Source organism: Polistes fuscatus, unplaced genomic scaffold, assembly GCF_010416935.1.
Source record: "Polistes fuscatus isolate 324 unplaced genomic scaffold, CU_Pfus_HIC Scaffold6, whole genome shotgun sequence".
NCBI lineage: Eukaryota > Metazoa > Arthropoda > Insecta > Hymenoptera > Vespidae > Polistes > Polistes fuscatus.
Window position 1 is genome coordinate 520,106 of NW_025113140.1, and position 21,139 is coordinate 541,244.

Consider the following 21,139-nt stretch of genomic DNA (forward strand, 5'->3'; position numbering starts at 1 on the left):
CCATCAATGAAATTATATTGAAATCTGATACAATTATTAACGATTTTCACTCACTAAGGTAGTCTTGTATAAAAAGCGAGCGTTACGAAACTGTTTAACCTTATTTCTGATAAATTACCAATGCCATTAAAATTTTGAACTCAACGTACCAACACTTTATAATCTCTCGCGGATAACTCTCTTGCTCATCTCTGTCCTTTGAGAAAAAGAAAAATGATAGAGGATGAGGATGAGAATATTGTTAGATGTGATAAGTTAGGTGTTTATCAACGGTTGTCGGTAGTTTATTACTTTACATGAAAGGAGTTTCCAACCCTTTTGCCGTCGCTTGAGACAGTTACAGTCCCTTCGTTGTACGGTTTCTAGCTACTCACTGTCTTGAGACATGACTGTCATCCCTTCTTCCTTTATAATCCCTAATTCTCATCCTCCCTCCCTCTCCTTTATCCCTGTTCTGTTTTGTCATCCTTGGTATCACCATGTATGTGTATTTTTGTATTCTTTTATCTTAACACTTTGTTTTCTTTTTATTAACTTATTTATCTCTCTTTTGATTTCGTTTCTGCTTAAACTATTGCTATCTCTCTCTCTCTTTCTTTCTCATTTTTATTCAACGACTTTATTTCCTTATCTTTCCAATAGACTTATATAGAAAGGATGAACTTTTCACTTTAAATGGATAACACATTTAACGAATAATTAACAGCTGCAAGCAGCCGGAACCGATCGTTCCATTCGTCCCAGTGCATTGTTTTGTTCCAAGAGTTTTATCAAGGAGAACAATTTCCTCTTCCTATTCTAACGAAATCGAAGAAAATAAATGTTTTTAAACTTGGAATCTTTTGCAGATCGAATTTAAATACAAATACTTTAGGAATGGAGGAAATAAAGGAATAACTGTTCCGATACTATTGTCTATTGATAAACAACGAATTAGGAGAGGAAAGATAAATTAGATATTATTTTTTATATTAGCAAAAATAAAACCAAGTCTCGGTGTATAAAAATAATATTATTGTAATATGTGCATAAAAATTAATTATATCTATTGAAATAGTTTATGATAAAGAGACTTTTGTAAATTATACAATCTCTTAATAAAAATGTATCAAAATATATATTAAAAAGAGATTTCATCTTTACACTTCACATTATCGGACAAAATGATTCATCGTTCATAAGTATAGAGACTTCGTTGATAAAATAATCGAGCACAAAACGAGTACAGTTTGATTATATTTAATCGATATTATTTTTCAGTTTGACGAAATGAATAAATGAATATTGTGAGTTTTGAATATCGTTCGATCGAGTCTAATGTGATAAATGAGAAATTCTCAAGAAAATAAAAAAAAAACAACTTACAACGTATATGCGTCGTATGACGCTGATACTAATTGTATATTTTACATTGCTCTTTCACTTCGAAATATCAATGCAAATTCGAAATGAAAGTATCTGACGATTTTTTCTTTTTTCTCATATTTTATCGTCTTAGATTATTTGCTTCGATATTTTATTTTATATTTAACGCTATCATCTTCGCCAGAAACTTCTTTCCATTACAAATCTAACCATCAAGGACAATACCATTAAAAAAACAATGACAGCAGCTGCAATTAATATTCCTCCGTATCCTGAAACAATATTCAGAAAAAAAAAAAGATAAGTATTTTAAATAAGAGGATAATATCATATCGTTATCGCGTAAATGGTTTCGGTTTTGCTTTTTTTCTCTTTAAATTCAAACTATCATGCAAAAACGTGACTTCGAATTATCTACGAACATTAATTCAATCAAATTCTTTTGGATAATTTTATCGGTCAATTATATTTATTGACCATTCGTTTTATGCATGAACAGAATTAATGAGATTAGAAAATAATTAATTGCCGTATTAGTACAATTCTATCATAAAAATTTGATAAGGCATCTCTTTATTATTGCCAAAAAGAAAAACCTGTTAAAAATATATCGTCGAATCAATTGAATCAGAAATAATGTTATATTTCATTCGTTATATTATCTAAGTTCATATGTCACGTATTATTAATCAGATAAAATCATGACAACAATTAGATTAAATGCATATAAATTCTTACAAAATGGACTCGAGCTAGAATTAAGCTAAGTTCAAGAAAGTTTATTGAGTTCATAGGAGTTTAATATACGAATAACGGATAAGATAAATATTCATATTGAATGAAATTGTTAAAAAAAAAAAAAAAGACAAAGAAATGTCAACTCACTTCTAGTTTTTCGTTGAACCTGTTTGCCGTTAGGAGGATTATCAATGATATTCGAAGAACGATGGTGGCCTATGATGGATCGAGGAGAGGCAAACTTAAAAAACCGGTAAGGCGTTAAGGACAGGCTTGGGGTGGGGTGATCAAGGGAAGAAGGGTTTTCGATTCGGTGAGTCGTTGTCGTGAGTGGTTGTTGGAGAGAGGATGTTGCTTGTACTGGTGGTGTTGATGCTAGTGATTGCGATTGCGACAGTGGTAGTGGTAGTGGTAGAGGTAGAGGTAGAGGTAGCGGTGGCGATGCTTGAGTTAGGGGTAGTGTCTGGAAGGGCGCCAAAGGCGGCTCTGTTATGCAGGGTTGCGTTGCGTGCATGGAATACGGGATGTGGGTCGAGAAGACGAACGGCCAGCCGACGTGATCCGGTGGCACAATCGCACTGTAAGGCGGTGGATCCTCCTCGTTCTCGTCTACGTCGCTGACGACGATCGATGGAAGAGTTGCTGAAGAGGTGACATCGTGACTCGAACCATCAACGATCCCGATTGGACCACCACCACCCCCCTTTCGATTCGATTTCTCATAGCTTACTAGACTCTTACAATTATCTTGTTTATATCTTTGTTGTTGCTGACGTCGATAATTGTGTTGATGGTGATGAAGATGGTGGTGATGATGATGATTATGATTATACCTTTGATTCGATTCGTCTGACATTACGACTGAACAACACGCGATACGAGGATCGTTCCGATTTTCTAACAAATTATCATTTTCTGTACATTCCGGTGCATCTGGAATAATAAAATTTTCTATAGATATTAACAAGGAAAAATTATGTTATTATTATTGTCTCTTTTGTGTTGATTTTTAAATATATAAATAGAATATCCGAAGGCTACTGATAGATCTACTAAATAAATGTTTCAAGAATTTTAAGTTATGCATCAGATTTTTGCAAAAAAAGACTATAATATCGCTAAACGATTTATCTGATGAGATACGGAGAGTCTAAATTCATAATAAATTGCATTCGTTATTTCCTACAATTACGATGGTCATTTAAGTAATTATGTTGCGGTAAACAGAGTAAAACTGTGAACCGTGATGCAAAACGAGAAACATCCTCAACAAACTGTATATTCCTTTAAGTTTGAATAACTTTTGAATATGAAAGAAAAGCTAAGATATGAAATAACGTTGAAGAAATTTGCAATGCACGTACTGCTTGCAATACACTTTCTGTTTAAAAGCATACGTAATTTACATCGGTTAAATATTTTATAATTAAAATGAAAAACACATATAACGAATAGAAAATTAATGATATCTCCACCATCTACTATTAACCATATTTAAATCTGCCCAGTTAATCGAATAATTGCAACGTAATTGCAATATTAACACTAATTTGATTGCATCCATATTTTAGAAAAATAAAATTAAACTAGATTAAATCTGTAATTTAAAAAAACCCAAGACTGAGAGCCAAGTTGCGTTGCAAAACTTTCGAAGGAATAAAATGTTCCTAAAGGCCACACACACAGATGATGATAACCATTCCAAGTAATGAATCTATCTGAATCAATAGTCACGTATAATATTGATTATAGTCTATGAATACGAAAACGAAAATATTTGAACAGTTGGTATTTAAAACACGGAAAAGATATCCCTGCTTTAAGATTCATCGTTGACACGAAGAAGCAATAACAATTTGATATGCCATTTATGCCTTTAATGTGAATTCACGATTGAAAACTGCGTATATAAATTTATTTAAGGTAGTGTTAATACAATGTCAGGGTCAACGAATTTATATACTCAATTATCAAGTTTATACTTTGACTCATGAACAATCAGAAAACCTTGAAATCACTTTCATTTTATTAGAAGAGAACAAATAAATGTATTTTTTTCATTTTTACTTCTTTTTCTATTCATTATTGTTTCTTTATTTTATTTCCATTACGTCGTTACGAGTAAATATTTGCTGCACGTTTCGAAAAAGCATTCGAATTCAAAGAAATTTGGAAGTTTTAACTGTAAAAACATACGGTTACACGATGAGTATAAATAAAATACAACCAAATAAATGTTTTATTAAATATTAACGGTATTTATTACAAGATATCGAATAACTCGATAAAAAGTGATCATTCGTAAGAAATCGAATAAGCTTATCATTATTCTAAATATAAATAATGGTTCAATTAATCGATTGTGTAATTATCAAAGTGTTTAGATATAAATACATAAATATATATAACGCCTTAATAAATATCTATTTTCCGAAGATAATATCGGGACGAATAGAGAATAGTTTTCTCGTCTATCGTTAGACGATAATCGAATTAGAACGATAAGAAATGTCTCGAGAAAAAAATGAAATTGAAAGAGAACAGTTAGGTAAAAAAAATTCGGACCAAGTTTTTTTCATCTGGTTGGCATTTTGCAGCTAAATATACCACGAAGAAAAACGAGTATTCTTGGGAGTTGCGTTTTAACTTAACGACTGAACGAACACTCGTAACAGAAAGATAAAGGCCTTTCACCGTGGCTAAGTGAGAGCGAGAAACAGCGTGAGCAGAATTTCTGTTCTACACTTCGATATTACGACAGATGAGTGCGCCCAATTCAATAGGAACTTCACTGTGTAGCGTTCTAACTTGGTTAGAAAGTAAAACGTCACAAGTGTCATTAGAAATTAGAAAATGAAGATGAACGACGAGGGAGGAAAAAGATAACATCAAATAAAGGTAAAAAAGATAAGAACTAATAATAATCGTTCTAATATCGATCGATGATAACGCAGGAACGATGATAAACGTAGTCAAACACTTGATCTCGAAGATGTAAAATGATAAATTCAAAAATTCCCGCCGCGAACCAAACGATTTTCGAACGCAAGTAGATGTGACAAAAGACCAACTATAAATCAACTATAAATCAACTATAAATCGTAATTATAAGATTTTCGTATAAATCATTAAAACACAAAAAAAGAAACAACAATTAACGTTTACTTTTATGCATGTTTGAATTGTACCTTTGTCAACGTCGCGCGACATTTCTTGAATCAACGAGAACGCGCGTACTGTTGGCGCGCCGACGAAAAGCAAGACTCGACTAAAGCGAATATCCTCGGAACGTGTATGCATGACTTGTCTCGACAGAAAAAGAGAGAGAGAGAGAAAGAGAAAGAGAGATGGTATGGGATAGAAAAAGAGACTGTCGTAGAACGTCATAGAATGCTCGCGAACGAAACACTTCAATAGCAACGTGTAGGAATTGATAAGAATTCATTCAAATATGATAATATTTACAAAATAATACTAATGTCCATTTAACATTTTATACTAGATTATAAATCAACGTTTAAAAAATACCTAATCATCAATCTTGATTAATAATATCTCGTTTGTCAACTATTCAAAGTGAAATAAGATCTAATAATGAGAGAAGAAACTGGTACAATCACTATTTAATAGCAATATTATCAATAAGATGCTTGACTGATGATATGTTTATTCAATTTTAATCTTGAGACCTTTCATGATACACTATTCTTTAAATCTACTAGACAGCTTTTTTTTTTGGTATTCTTTCATTACGATATCTTTTACATACGTAAATGAAATAAAGCGTAGGATAGACTATCATTGAAATAAAAACGAACAAGAATTTGATAATTTCCAAATTAATCAGTAATTAACAAATGGAATTGGACTAGCTACCTTCGTATACGTTTTAATATCAACGAAAAGTCTTTATCTCTGCCTGGTATTTTCTTAGTTTTTGAATATCTTTGAATTCATCAGTTTTGACAATACATTTGTCTTAGAATTTACAGTAAGTATTATAGTAACACTTCCATATTCCTAAACCGATACATTTCTTTAAATTTATCTCTCGCACGAACATATACACGCATATTAACTTTCATAATAGCTAAATGCAATAATAAGTTATGTGTTAGTAATAATAATTCAAATGATAATTAAAAAAAAGCAAAAATAAAAATACAATTTACAATAATGGCACATTAATAAGATTAGGAGAATACAGTAAAGTATTATACAATAAGAACCGATAATTATTATTGATAACTACTACGCAGTTTATTCCTTTTCTTTTTAACTTTCATTTAATATCGTTTATCTTTCCGTTCAATACAATATATGTTACTAAAATAAGACGATACATTATCTTTCCAAATACATTTAAAAAGATTTTACATCTTATCTGACAAATGCAAAATAAAAGATACAATCAAGACAATTTTTAATATGTCTATTTAAAAATGAAATTTATAATTAATATCACATATTGGCTACAAATAACTTGAAATGATATAATATTAAAAAATAAAAGATATATTTTGATTAAAATAATAAATTTATAAATGACTTTACCTACAAAACGCAAGTGTATCACGAATGCTTATAATCGAGACAATAAATTAGGATTCGAATAAATAATGGTACCTACGATATGGTACTAACATCGATTACCATATTGCATCGATTAAATCCTCCTCGAAAATTTTGAATTCTCTTTCTTCGTATTTGAAGAAAAATCTTAATTCAAGGTCTTTCCTGAGCCGCTTTTTAAATCGTTTATTTTTATCTCTCTTTTAAATATTCCAAATAAATCAAACAAACGGATGGATACGGATAAACAACAATATACGCATATCACGTACAAATAAATATTTCGTACGCGTCGATACAAAAAGTAATCGATCGAATGTTATAAATTCTTAAAGTTATAACATTGAGAAATGCTCAAGAACCTCACGTAGCTTCGATTACGAAAGAACCAGTAAAGCGATTTCGCTTTCTCATTTATGGAAGCTTGTTTCTTACCTAATTTTAAATCGTTAATTATGTATTCCATTACGTTGATAAAAAAATAAAAAAATAACCAGTTTAAATGCATGCACATAAATATATATATATGTATATTTACTCTAAGGGTATTGACATTACATACACATACATACATATATATAAAATAGATTCATTAATAAGTATATAAAACAAGTATTACATCGATCAAATCGAAGAATGCAAAATGACGTAAATTTTTCAAAAAACAATATCACTATTGACATTACGAACATGCAATATTGAGTTAAATTTGTCGGTTATATTCGATAGAAGGAGAAAGAGCAAGAGCACAAGAGAGAGAGAGAGAAAGAGAGAAAGGAAGAGGGAGGAGGAGGGGTTTGGGACGAGGGAAAGGTACAAAGTGTAACGTGGTTACGCGATATGCGACCTGCACATAAACGTTAAATCCTGTTTAACGCTTTAAGTACGACGCGTCTGCAAAATCATGTTTGATATCGTCGACGTATCGGGAATACTAATCGAACCTGACAAAAAAGCTCGCTCATGCGCACGACAATTTGCAATCATTCTCGCGACAAGTATGGTAAGAGAAGAAAAATAAAAAAAACAATATAACAGATACGTAAATAGGTCATGTTTTTTAATTTTCCGTATGATTTCACTCGTTCACCCAGTTTACGATCATGCTAAACGTGAGATATTGCAGATCAAGACTGCGTCTCTTGATATTACACGTATGTGTATGTGTGTGAATATCTCCTTGATACAATGATTATCTTTCTTCGTTTTTCACCATGTTTTTTGCTATTATTTGTCCTTCTCTCCTATGCTCGCGCGTGTTACGTGTTTAGCATACTTCGCGATCATGAGTCGCCGTGGGATACGTTACTTCTACAATTTCCGTATAGTTCGTCTTCCCACAGATGTTAGTATGTGTACCGTATATTTGCTATGTACTGAACTATTCTGATCTCGAAGTTACATTGTTGTAATTTTTCTTTTCTTCTTCTTCTTCTTTTTATTTTATTTCTCGTTTGGAAGTCAGTAAACATTAGCCGATAAAATTGCACAATTTGTTTTCATTTCTACTTACATATACTACTTTTATTATACTCGAAAAAATCAATTAAACAATGAAGAACTGCGATAAATAATCAAAATTTATTACACCGGAAATGTGGAACAAACGAGAGAATTTTATAAAATTACAAGATTTTATTCTAAGATAACATTTTGAAGATTGTTAATTTATGCAAGTATGTTTATTTACTTGATTATCACCGTAGGCAGTGTGCCTTGGTTGAAAATTCGTTTCAATAATATTAGATGAAAGATACGGAAATTAACGGGACAATATTACGTCAAATAGAGAATGTGTGAAATTTTACACTTGTATCAAAGATAGAAAAAGGTAAAATGAAATAAAAAGAAATCAAAATCGATTAAAAATTTAAAAGATATAATTATTTTGTAAAAATTGCTATGAAAAAATTGAAACATCGAATATATTGAATATTAAATATCATCGTTTTAAAAATGACAATGTGCATAATAAGCATTTTGCTAACACAAGCGAAACAAATATGAGTTTGTTATTTCCGTGGTTTCCCCGAGATTGTCGCTATCGCGTGGATTAATTGTAATAAAGTTAATTTCGTATTCAACACTTTATAATTCGAGAGAACAAATTATTTCGTGTGTTTACTTTTACAGCGTTTAACTGCCGAGCTACGAGAGAATTTTCCTTTTTTACCACCTCTCTGAACAGATTTTCTGTTCAAGGCTGTGACAATTTGAGAAACAAGTGTATAAAACTAGCTTAGTTAGTTAAATAAAACTTTTCAAATGTTATGTGACTTTTAATAACGCCGCGTGTATATTTCACGAAATTGTAACAAATATCCTTAGATAATGTAAATTAATATTTGAAAAATGCAATCCTAACATAAAACAATATTTTAAACTTATCGGATGGTTTTGTTATTTGGACATAATTATAGAAAAAGAAGATTCTTATAAAAACTTGTGATCTCATTAAAGTTGATTAATATTTTTTGTATCTATCGATAAGAAACTCAATGATTCATTTAATGGCACTGCTCGACTGGTTTGTGAACTTTACTTCTCATTATTATTTATCAGCAATAAACGGCGAGCCAAAGTAAAATTAGGATTGCATTTTACACGTGTTTTAAAATAAATAACAAACGTTTAAAAATAAAAGAAAAAAGGGAGAATGAAAGAGAGAAGAAAGCATAAAAAAGAAGAAAAAGAAAAAAGGAGATACAATGTTTTCGTTATTAAGACATTTTCCGTTATAATACCGTCTATACTTTATCATACAAAGTATCGTTAAAGTTATGATCATGAAGGTGATGTTTAATCTCGCAGGAGTTGCTTGCGGACGATCTCGTCTATCCCGTTTACTGCGACTGTTGTACCTTTAGAGGTAGATACGTGTATTAGGGTACTATACACGTAGGTGAAGAAAAGGGGAAACGCACTTTCCCGGAACGTCGGCTATAAAGGTGGGTTATTGCTGAGCGTTCTACGACTCCTGAGTCTACGTGAAACTGCTCTCAAGGCACATTCGCATCCTCTTTCTTTCTTTCTTTCTTTCTTTCTTCCTTTCTTTCTTCCTATCTTTTTTTCTTATTTTCCTGCATTCCACACTACGAACGCCTAACAGTAGTACAAGAAACTATATACTTGTATTGGTAGGTACCTATAATGTATCTACTCCAAGCACCATTTTTCCTTCAGCTAGTGGAAAGCGACTGTTAAATTTTGAATTCGCATCTGTACCTTCCTACCATCTTAGTTCACCTTTCTACGACCTCGATTTTTCGATGATCGAAGCATATCCTTTTTTTATTATCCACACGAGAAACTTAATATTTCTATATGGATCCGAAGAATTTCGAGAGAACGTTAGAATTGACCTATTTATTCCTCATTTGTTTCGATAATAAAAATTTTTCTCACGAATATATTCTTTAATATAAATATTAAATGATACCGAAAAATTACAAGTAATCGAAGAATTTTTATTCTAACAATTATTATTTTGTTATTTATTTGGAATAAAATTTTAATATTACAGGTACGTATGTGTATGTGTTGGAATTTAGGATTTGGATGGAATTTTAATATTTAAAGCATATATAGGTAATGGTAAATGCTTATAATTCTGGTCAAATTTTGCAGAAAACAATTTAAACACTTTGTATATTATATACTTTTGACTAAGATTCGTCAGAAGTTTAAAGAGAAAGTCAATGGAATATTGATTAGTTTGCGTGATATAACAGTGCAAAGAATAATGGTCCTCGAGTTATGTAAGACTCTAGTTTCTTTTAAAGGATTCTTTATTCAAACTTAAGTGGATTTTGAATAAACATTATTTAAAGATCAGTAATTAGTAATGAGTACACGTATTAAATTTAAGAAATATAACTTTGCTCCGAGGATATTTACTATAAAAGCAATGAAGATATTTATATGCTCCGATTGAAGTATTCTATTATTCTATATATTTAAAATTTTTTTATTCTTATCTGAAATTCTGTGTCGCAAAGAGTTAACAAACAGGTAGAAAATATTCGCCAAATTTCGTATTCACGTGAAACAATTCGTTGACGTCATTCTTGACCTTCTTGGAAAGCCTTGAAAAATTGGCAAACTCCAAAAAAGAGGGAAACGAAAAATGAAGTAAAGAGTTATTGGATTTGTTTTTTTAAGGAATACGAAAAAAAGCATGTCTCATCTTTTCGCGATCAAAAAAAATCATCAGATTGATGTTCACGTCGAGTCATATTAATTGAAATTCATTGTTCCACTGACATTTCATTCTATTCGATATCTTCCAATTATTCGTATTTCTTATTCGAACTTCCTCATATTTTATCTGAACGGTAAATTACCGACTACGAGCGAGTAATTGTTGAGCGTTAAACCACCGTGAAACTTAATTACGCTCGAACAAAGCGAACCGCGAAGTAAATAAGAAGGACCGGCGTCAGCGTACCAAACCTGCCAACGACGAATTTCTCTCCTTAGTCGCTACGATTTTCATCCTTTGAGAAAGTTTTCCTACTCTACGAAGAAAATTTGGAGAAAGAAAATGTATTTTCCATGGTAGACTGAAAGATAAGAAAGAAAGAAAATGAGTGAGAGAGAGAGAGGAAGAGGGAGGGAGAATCTATTTTCCATGGTACATTGGAAAATACAAAAAAAAGGGAAGAAAAAGGTGAGAAAAAGAGTGTGAAAAAAGAAAAGAGAGAAAGAAGAAGAGGAACGAATAATATTTTCTATGGTACACTGTAAGATGAGGAAGATAGAAAAAAAAAAGAAAGAGAGAAAGTGCACTTTCCATGGTACACAGTAAGATGAGAAGAAGAGGAAGACAGAGAACAGAGAGGGGGGCTTTTTCTATGGTGAATTGCAAAATGAGGTAAAAAGAGGAAAAGAGACTTTTTCATGGTACACTGTAAAATGAAGAAGAGAGAAGAAGAAAGAAATAGTAAAAGTTAGAAAAAGATAGAGAATATTTACTATAGAATATAATAAAATGGAAAAGAGAGAAACAGAGTTTTTACATGATACAGTAAAAGATAGGAAGAGAATATTTGTCATAGTGTACAGTAATATGAGACATTGCAAGGAAAAGAGAGATAGATAGAGAGAGAGTATTTTTCATATTAGACTGTAAGATGAGAAAAGGAAAGAAATAAAGAAAGAAAAAGGATTATTTGCCATAGAACATTGTAAACTAAGAAGTAAAAAGAGTGATAGAGAAAGAGAAGAAGAAGAAGAAGTATTTTGCATGGTACGTTGTAAAGTGAGAAAGAAAAAGAAAAGAAGAAAAAGAGAATATTTGTTATAGTACAGTTTAAAATGAGTATGAGAGAAAGAGAGAGGAAGTATTTTTCATGGACAGTGAAAATAGGGAGAGAAAGAGAAAGAGAGAGAGAGTATTTTCCATGATACACTGAAAATGAGAAATAGAGAGGGGGGAGAGAGAGAGAGAAAGAGAGAGAGAAACGTCATACTCCTACTTCAGTCAGTCTGTATTTGCACGGAAGTTCTACGAGCTATGAAATTTCGATGCGACAATGGTCGCACCGCTTGCTTCTCAGAGTTTAAATAGTTTCACGATTCGAGTTTAGAACCAGTCGTAAACTAGACGAGATCTATGTGTTCGAGGAAAATTAAATATTGAACTTATATGGGATAATGACGTCATGGTCAAACGAAAAAAAAACTTTAACGCGCAACTTTTTCCTGACATTAAATATATATTTACGCATATACTTTTAATTATTATGAAAATATTTGCCTATTATACGATATGTGTATATATATATATATATATAAAACGAAGAACAATTTATTTTCCTTAGAGAGTTTTTTTATCGTGATTATTTACAAAGGAAAAACATCATAACGTTGAACCTAATAAATAAAGGGAATTCACGGTGGCAATAAAAAAAGAAAAAATAGAAGAAAAGTTAGAGCAATCGGCAAGATCGACGAGAAATTCGCGCCTCGTACGATTCCAACACTATTTCTAGGAAAATTAACGGGTGGTCCGAGAGTTTTAATCGTCGGGAATTAAGCGCGCCGGAACGTAATTACGGGTGGAACAAAAGTGGCCAAGAGGGAGAAGGGAAAAGAGGAGTGCGAGGGGGAGGTGGGGGGAGGAGGATTTCACCGTCGAAATAAATACGAAAATATAATAGGACGAATTTGTCGCTTTTACTCGTTGGGGAGAACGGAGGCGTACCGGACCGGACCGGAGCGGACCGGAGCGTGCGTTGCGTTCCGCATCCGTTATCGAGTAAAACCGTGTCTCGCCTATCGTGACTACTGCGACCGAAACCGCTGGCATTGTTGCAATTTAAAAGTCCATTCGTTTTCGGATAACGTCGCAAATAACGAGAAAAGCATAGTGGATTTCGACGATAGCTTCCATCTTCCTATTTCTTCTTTAATACGATCATTCTCGTTCCCATACAATGAAAGAGAAAAAAGGGATTATACAAAATTAAATAATCAAATCTGTAAAAAGGAACAATTTATTCGCGTGTACTGTTTACAGTGGATTTTCATTTCTACGATAGAGAAGCTTTTATTTCACTATTTTTCCCTTTACGACACTATTATTTTTATTTCTATAAAATGATGGACAATTTATAAAAACAGAGTTATAAAAAACCAACCTGTTTACTGGTTTCCGTTTGTAACGGATTCAAATTTCGACGATATATTTAATCCTCGTATTTCTTCTTTTATACAATTGTTTTTCTCATTTCTATAAAAAAGAAACGGAATCGTATAAAATACTGGATGAATAAAATTAAGTCAAATTAAACTAACTTGTTTATGTGTGCCATTTACAATGGATCCTAATAATAGTTTGTAACTTTTTTTTCTTCTATATGTGATATAAACGAAGTAATTAAAAAGGTGATTCATTTCTACGATTCGCTTAAAATTGCCTTCAATTTGTTTTTTACGATAGGTTATGAGATTTGAATAATGTTCAAATAGAATATAACAACAAGTCATTGCAAATAATTTGATCGTTCTGATATCAAAAAAAAAAAAGAAGAAGGAAGGAAACTCTGCGTCACGAAGCAGATAAAATTATATGAATAAGTCTAAAAAAAAATTAAAACAAAACCTATTCACTATTTATTATCTGTTAATCTACATAATATCTATAGAAGTCAAAGTTAACAAAAAATGATTGCATGTCGTGCTGCAAACTAAGTATTTCTTTTCAATGTACCATCATTTCAACCCATTTAAACGTCATTTATAAATGACGGTAATAATATCATGTACTTTTCGCTTATTTTTTTAACTGCGGATGGACGTGTAAACTCGCCAGAGTACTTTAAACCCAATGTAATTAAATTTAAACTTAATACGACACCTTTTTTTTAATCCGAATATTCACATATTTTTTGGACCTGTATAAATTAATAACGGCACAGAACGATGAATAAAATTTTGTAAAACACTGAAATAAACGTCAGTCAAAATTTCATAAATGCAGTCATGTAATCTGAATATTATATTATAAAAATAAAATTTCTGTAAATACTTCCATTACATAACCAAATTTCACTCTTTTAAGTAAATCAGCTCCCACCTTGAGGAATGAAATAAAATGTAACTTTAACTTACGTAATTACAAACGTAAATAAAAAAAAGAAATATCATTTCTAGAATGATTTGTATACCAGAAGAATGTGAAAGGTTGCGTCAAGATTTCTTTTTTTTCCTTTTAGACGAAATAAATAAAAGTATTACTAACTTATTAAAGAAATGCATTACATCTACTACATATAGGAAGACTGATAAGTTCTGAGTCTAACACGTGAAGGAATTTTACGAAATACTTTTAACTTCCTTTCTTTACATACCTCGTCAATTTTGTCCCATTAAATCGACAATTTGATTGCATGCAAGACAGAAGTTTATATCCAACACTTCGAAGTTTCTCAAAGGTTATTACACACACACACACACACTATCAATACGTTTATATAATCTAATAGGTCATTGCAAATCTCTCTTCCTTCATCTTTCTCTTTCTGCTAATATTTTTCTTTTATGGTCATCCAACTCTCATAATTCAACGTTAGCGATTGTAGTTCTTCATTAACAATGATCTGTAAATCATACTGATCTTTTTTCTTAGTCTCATCAGAAAGAAAGAAAGAGAAGTAAATATGCGCATGAATTATATTTATATCCTTTTTTATCAGCTCTATATGAAACTTGAAAGTATACGTGTGTGAATGTATGAATGTATGAATGTATTTACAACATGAGATGCATATTTCAAGGAGTAAAAGATAAATTTAACATAGCAAAAATAAAAGTGTGAGGTCAATCGGCTTTACGAGTACATTTTTAATCTTCAAGAACGCTATAAAACTTATTCGTTAGCCTTGATTATGAATGTACTTATATTTCTTTTTATATACTGTTTTATGCTCTTTTAATTGATTATTGTATGATACAATATTATTATTATTATTTAAATTATAATATGAATTATAAAAAAAAAAGTATAAAATAAATTTATATAATTTTTTGAAATGACCACCATCATGATTATCGGCTAATATATAATTTGTAAAATAAAATTTTTTTTAAATAGCATTATAAATAATTTATGTAGAATTGTTTATTTTTCATAAATTAAACATTAAAATAAACATTATATTCATCAATTTTAATAGTATTTTTTTACGCGTGCATATATGAGAATAGCAATTTGTCTATTAGATATATATATCACTATAATTAATATCATTCCTTTTAAAGAGAAAGGTTAATATCTATCTGATGGCATCTCAAATTCGTTACTTCTAAAAAATAAGATCTTAAGAAAGATTAGGATCCAAGGTTAGCAAGATTCGCAAGGATAATACTTATAAGCATTATTTCGCAAGAATAATTTAAATAAAACAGAATGAAAGAATGAAAGAATGATGTAGTCACAATGGAATAGAGTTCAACAAACAGTCATGGTTAGAAATGAAAAATGACACATCTATATAATTACAGCCGGTAAAAATGATTTCTTTCCGAGAAGATCGCGTGCCCGACGGTGAAAGTAAATTCGTGAGAGTTCATGGCAATTTGCAAAAACTGTCTGTGTAATTGTAACAAATCTTTTATGATCGCACAACAACGTCGTATTTCTATCAAAAGAAAAGAATCAGCAATAATTATCACTTTTTTGTTCACTAGAAGAATAGATTTGTTACGTATAGGTGGGCTGAAAAGTTCAGAGCCTAGCAAATGGAGGACTGTAATAGAATTATATCTTTTCAAATGTGAAAATTAAAGTGTTTGGAAATATTCATGATAAATTTCTATGAAAAAATTAATTAAAGTTAAAATATAAGATGATATCTATCTGAAGTATCTATTGTATTCTCAACATTGACATCGAATCTTGTTAGGTTCATCACGATTGTACTATGAGCATATGTTATGTGCTTACTCGTCTAGTATATCACTATGCATATGCATACATATTTGATATATGTAGTACATACACAAGTATACGTGCATATAGATATATAGGTTTAGGTACATATATGCGAGAAATTACCTTACATGTCAGATTGTCGTCTTGCTTCCTCACGAATGTTAACCACCTTTGCTTCTTGAAATTATGCGCTGTGAATATTTAGGACTATGAGTTATGACCTTTGACAGTTTCGAAATGATTCTGACTGAACGCAGGTGCATCGTAAAATGTTCGGTCACTGTCCTAAACGTTTGATGAATTCGACTTTATCGTTAAACAACATTTATCTTGGAAAGGTATAAAAAAGGTTATTATAATTATTTATTCGTTGGTATAATATAGTGTCTTCAAATTAAAAAAATATTAAGCATGACCATTAATCAAAGTAAACCAAAAATCCTGACATTATTTTTAAAATCAATAATTCTTTTTGGAGATTTTTTACACCGACGAAAGATTAATATTCTGTATAATAAACCAATGTATTTTTTCTAAATAATTTATACTGAATACACGCATAATTCGTATACATATTTAAGTAACAGTTTGATGGAAAGTGTTTTTCTATTGTTCGACTAGCTCACTTTAAATAAAAAAGAATTTTTTGTTAAGAACATTTACGTTATAGGACGGTTAGAGATAAATGAATGAAAAATATACAAAATTTTGAAAAGAACGACTATTGAAATTGGAAACAAAAGTTGAGAGGTAGAAGCCGAATAAGCGAATAGGAAATCCGATATTGTTTGTTACTGGAAGCGATATAGAAGAAATACAAGCTCGGAAACGAAATGGGGGTGTGTTTTCGAAATCATTTTCATTTACCTTTTGTGCATTGTTATTGATTCACTTGCCAACTGAGAATAATAAAGAGTATATACGCGAATGCATTTTCGTTTAAAGACAATAATTATTGTATCAAGAGAGCACGACTATTTTCTTTCTTTCTACACGAATTTCATTGAGTTTTGCCATTTAATCATATATTTTCTTTTTAACTGGGGGCTTGACAATGTTAATTATTTGAAAAAAATCAAACTGCAATTCGTTAAAGATGTTTACAGCAATAAAAATTATTTATGCGAGTGCCAAATTATTTGACCAAAAAATTGTGGACGAAAAATATAGGTATACTTGTTGATTTTTATTGATTACGCGAGGATTAGTTATACGTATTACTTTTTTTTTATGGAACCGCGTCAGGAGAGTCGAGTTGGCGCCGAAATCATTGATTAAATCCTCGACGCCGACCTATTTTTCCTTTCGTTACCGTTTTCAACCCCATGTGTTGGATTAAAGTCTTTTACTGCAAGTTCGTGCCAACTTTTTGGCAAACTATTGAAAAGATATGGCTCATGCTTCCTATCGACTAAAAAAGTATTAGTATTTCTTACATATTTTTCAATTTTAATTGTAAGATTACCAATGACCTAATTGCATTTTTGTTTTATAAAAACGTTCGGTAGTTAATCACTGAAAAATTCATGTTTAGATTTGATAGAAAGATTAAATGATTTTGAAATCAACGAAATAACTTACACTGATTGCATAAAGAAGGAAATACGAATAAAAGAAAATAAGGATTTGATAGAAGTGTCTTAGACAGAAATGGATGATAAAAAGGGATCGTCGTGTAAGTTTTATTGCTAAAGCAGCTGGCACCTGTCGGATTCGTTTATCCAATGTCACAGCCGATAATCCGTACAAGACACAGCCAGTGTACAATCTGTCTTGTGTGTTTCCAACCGGTAGTTTGCTCAATCAACTATACGATATCTTCTAGTATAAAAAAAGAAAAAATAAGAAAAAGTATGAAAAAAATGAAACAAAAAAAACGATATTTTAATTGCAAAGAAAATTATTCTAAAAATACGGTATTACACATTTCCTTCTCTTTTTATAGATTGACTCGCTAGTTCTATCAATTTTATTATCGTTAAAATAGTTTCGTATAAATCGTCATCAGATAATTTATCTTAATTACTGTGCGAGGTTGCATCATACATTTTTCTATTTATATAACGCGTCTTCTTTGTATAAATTATTCGTAAATAATTTAAGAATTGAAGAAAAAAAATATTTGTAAGAGGTTGAAATTTCCCGCGCTATGATCGTTCGATTGATCGAAATTGCATGTTGCCAACTTTATCTTTGGTATATGTGTTGACATTCAACTAGTCGCGAGCAGTTATACGTCTGAACGTGTTGCTTAACAGTCGATAGATTGTGCTGAGGTGTATCAAAGTCACGTGTTATGAACAACGAGGATGTAAGCTATTTTATTCCATTATCTATTATTTTATATATATTTTCATGATTAACACGAACGAAATGTAAAACCACGTATATTTTACTTATTTTCTTTTAATCGCCAATTCGCAAATCTTTTACACAAAATACTAATCACGTTAGTTAATTCGCGTAAATGTAAAAAAAATATTTTACGTTTAACAAACAAAAAATAAAAAATACAAAATATTAAATATAAATAGATGTTTTACGCGCGTAAGTAAATTTTCTTAGAAATTTACGTGCAGTTAAAAGAATTCAAGTCAGACTCTTATCTCGCGTCAGACGATAAGACATTTTTTTTTCCTTTCAATGCGTTCGTAAACCTTCCTTCTCCAATTAATGTAAGTCACAAAAGTAATTACATATAAAGTGAAATACAAAACTCGTTTTTTCTCGTACGTACATTTTTTATAAAACTTTTTTTATAAATATCGCGACAGCAATAAATCGCGGATAATAAAAGATGAGTACGAGAATTTTAAAACGCATTGCATATTACATAAATGATTCTCAATTTTCCTGGAAAAATTATATTACTGAACAATTTTCAGGATTACGTCAGATTACAATGATTATTATTCTTTGGAAAAATCGGTTTTTTCCAATTTTTTTTTTCTTTTTCTACATACGATTAAAGTTCATTACAACGAATGTGAATGAAATTAAATAATTTAAGCTATTCATTGAAATCGGTGTTTCAAGCTAGACGTATATGTTTAATGTAAATAATTCGATGAGATAAGACAGAAAAAAAGAAGATAGTACGATAATATCGATATGATAATATCAATACGATTGCCAATTTCCTGCAATAATCCGTTTGTATTGACCACTTTGATATTTTTAAAAATATCTCTTTAATATTATCATCTATTTGTTTAAAAAAAAAAAGAAAAAGAAAAACAATATTAAACAGATATGAAACTTATCGAATATTTTATTTATCCAGATAGTCGATTGATTATGTTTCATAGTTAACGACATTGATATCGCCATTCGTATCGAGCGAGTTCTCGGATTATTAGATAAAAACATCTAATCTTCAAACAAAGTATAATATCACATCTGACGTCATTTCGCTGAGAATATTTGCATTCAAACTAGTTTTTAATCATTTCATTTCTTATTATATATATATTTCTAGATGTAGGTTAAAAATAATTAAATCAATGTAATTTTTGTTATATTCTCGATCTAATGAATTATTGATTTTTACCTATGAAATATACATGAGTATATTTTTTCTTTGTAAGAATAGAAACATCCGTAACTTGAATCAATTAATGGCAAATCAAATTCTAAGAATTCTTAGCAGGAATCTATATATTATAAAGTATTACAAATTTCCTACTCTTGTTATATGACGAATGAATAAATAATAATGTTTTTCTGATAATTGCAGAAAACCAATCACTTGATAAGTATATGAACGAAAAAGACCCCAAAAGAAAGATGCATTATCAACCACAAATATCAACGATAAGTACAGCAGCACCGCCGTCGTACTCGGAAGCAATTAACCAACAGCCTCCTTCGAAAAATAATTTTCCTCTTCCTCCATTCGGTACACACCCTTATGAAGCACACATACAACCAGAAATAGGACAATATCCAACGACAAGTAATTATCAGGGATACAATGCATCTCAACCGCCTTATAATCCTACGTATATGTCAATGGAAACGAATCCACCACAAACGTATATTGTGACCAATGCAGTTGTACATCGTAAAAATAGAAATGGTAATTAAGTTTTCGTATTTCAATATTCTACAAGATGATTTCATTTAAGTGTCCAAATCTAGACTGTTTCTTCCTATGAACAAATTGTTTCTATTAAAAGACTTAAATGCTGTTTTAATGTTTCTTTTTTGTACTGTTTGATGTTTTGCTCGCACTTAAAATATCTTCTTCATTAAATTGTATGTTACATTTGTTTTTTTTTTTCCTGTAGTATAAATTTGTCCAAATAATTATACACACGCGCGCGTAATTATAATGAATAAATTATTTTGACTTTGTATAAAAGTAAATAATAAAAAATTTAATTTTTTTTACCAGTGACTTGTTCCTCTTGCTTGAAGATACTTATATTTTCAATAATAATAGTAAGCATCACGAGTTACTTGTTGAAAGTGATTATCGCAAGTATATCGGATTGAATGCATTTACTCCAAGGACCACACAATTGGAATTGAAACGACAATGGACAATCAAATAAATTCAGTATTAAACAATGCACTTTTATGAGTAAGTAGCCTCATAAAGTTGCATTTAATGATCATTTTAATTTCTTATTCGCAGTTTTTGATAATCCTAATGTCTTCTGTTTTTTTCTATACGATAAAAATGTTGTCGATAATAATTATGTATGTATGATATTTAGTTTTTAATTACCTTAATAATATTACGAACGAAATATTGTCAAAAGTATGATTAAGATAATATATGCGTGTAAATATTATATTTTTACGTAATTAACATAAATTATTGTATTAGGAGTCATTTTAATTTGATTTTATTCTAACAAGTGCAACCTTATTCGTAGTATAATATGTAAATATATATTTGTATATTCTTACGAACAATATATTTATCTAATACTAAAAAAGAAATAAATACTCGACTCAAATTCTACGTTTAACGCTTTAACATAAGCAATGGTAATAAATTTGCTTTGTTTAAAAAAGAAT

At 30.4% G+C, this 21,139-nt stretch overlaps 2 protein-coding genes across 4 annotated transcripts; one reads left to right on the forward strand and one right to left on the reverse strand.

Annotated features, from left to right (window-relative positions):
* Positions 1-255: 255 nt before the first annotated feature.
* On the reverse strand, positions 256-5,395 carry LOC122523186. Of its 2 annotated transcripts, XR_006305267.1 has the most exons (4): positions 5,292-5,395; positions 2,251-3,036; positions 1,366-1,637; positions 256-798 (listed from the first exon to the last, which is right to left on the reverse strand). XR_006305267.1 is itself a non-coding variant. In XM_043644836.1 (3 exons), exons 1-3 carry the CDS (start codon positions 5,311-5,313, stop codon positions 1,537-1,539), a joined length of 909 nt encoding a protein of 302 aa, XP_043500771.1. In that variant the 5' UTR covers positions 5,314-5,395; the 3' UTR covers positions 994-1,536. The 2 variants fall into 2 exon arrangements, 1 of the variants encoding a protein (XP_043500771.1); XM_043644836.1 differs by lacking the exon at positions 256-798 and having other exon boundaries at positions 994-1,637.
* LOC122523187 lies at positions 4,701-20,951 on the forward strand. 2 transcript variants are annotated; one of them, XM_043644838.1, is made up of 3 exons: positions 4,701-5,001; positions 19,848-20,189; positions 20,508-20,951. In XM_043644838.1, exons 2-3 carry the CDS (start codon positions 19,871-19,873, stop codon positions 20,606-20,608), a joined length of 420 nt encoding a protein of 139 aa, XP_043500773.1. In that variant the 5' UTR covers positions 4,701-5,001; positions 19,848-19,870; the 3' UTR covers positions 20,609-20,951. The 2 variants fall into 2 exon arrangements, with proteins under 2 accessions (XP_043500773.1, XP_043500772.1); XM_043644837.1 differs by lacking the exon at positions 4,701-5,001 and adding an exon at positions 18,338-18,422.
* Positions 20,952-21,139: the final 188 nt, after the last annotated feature.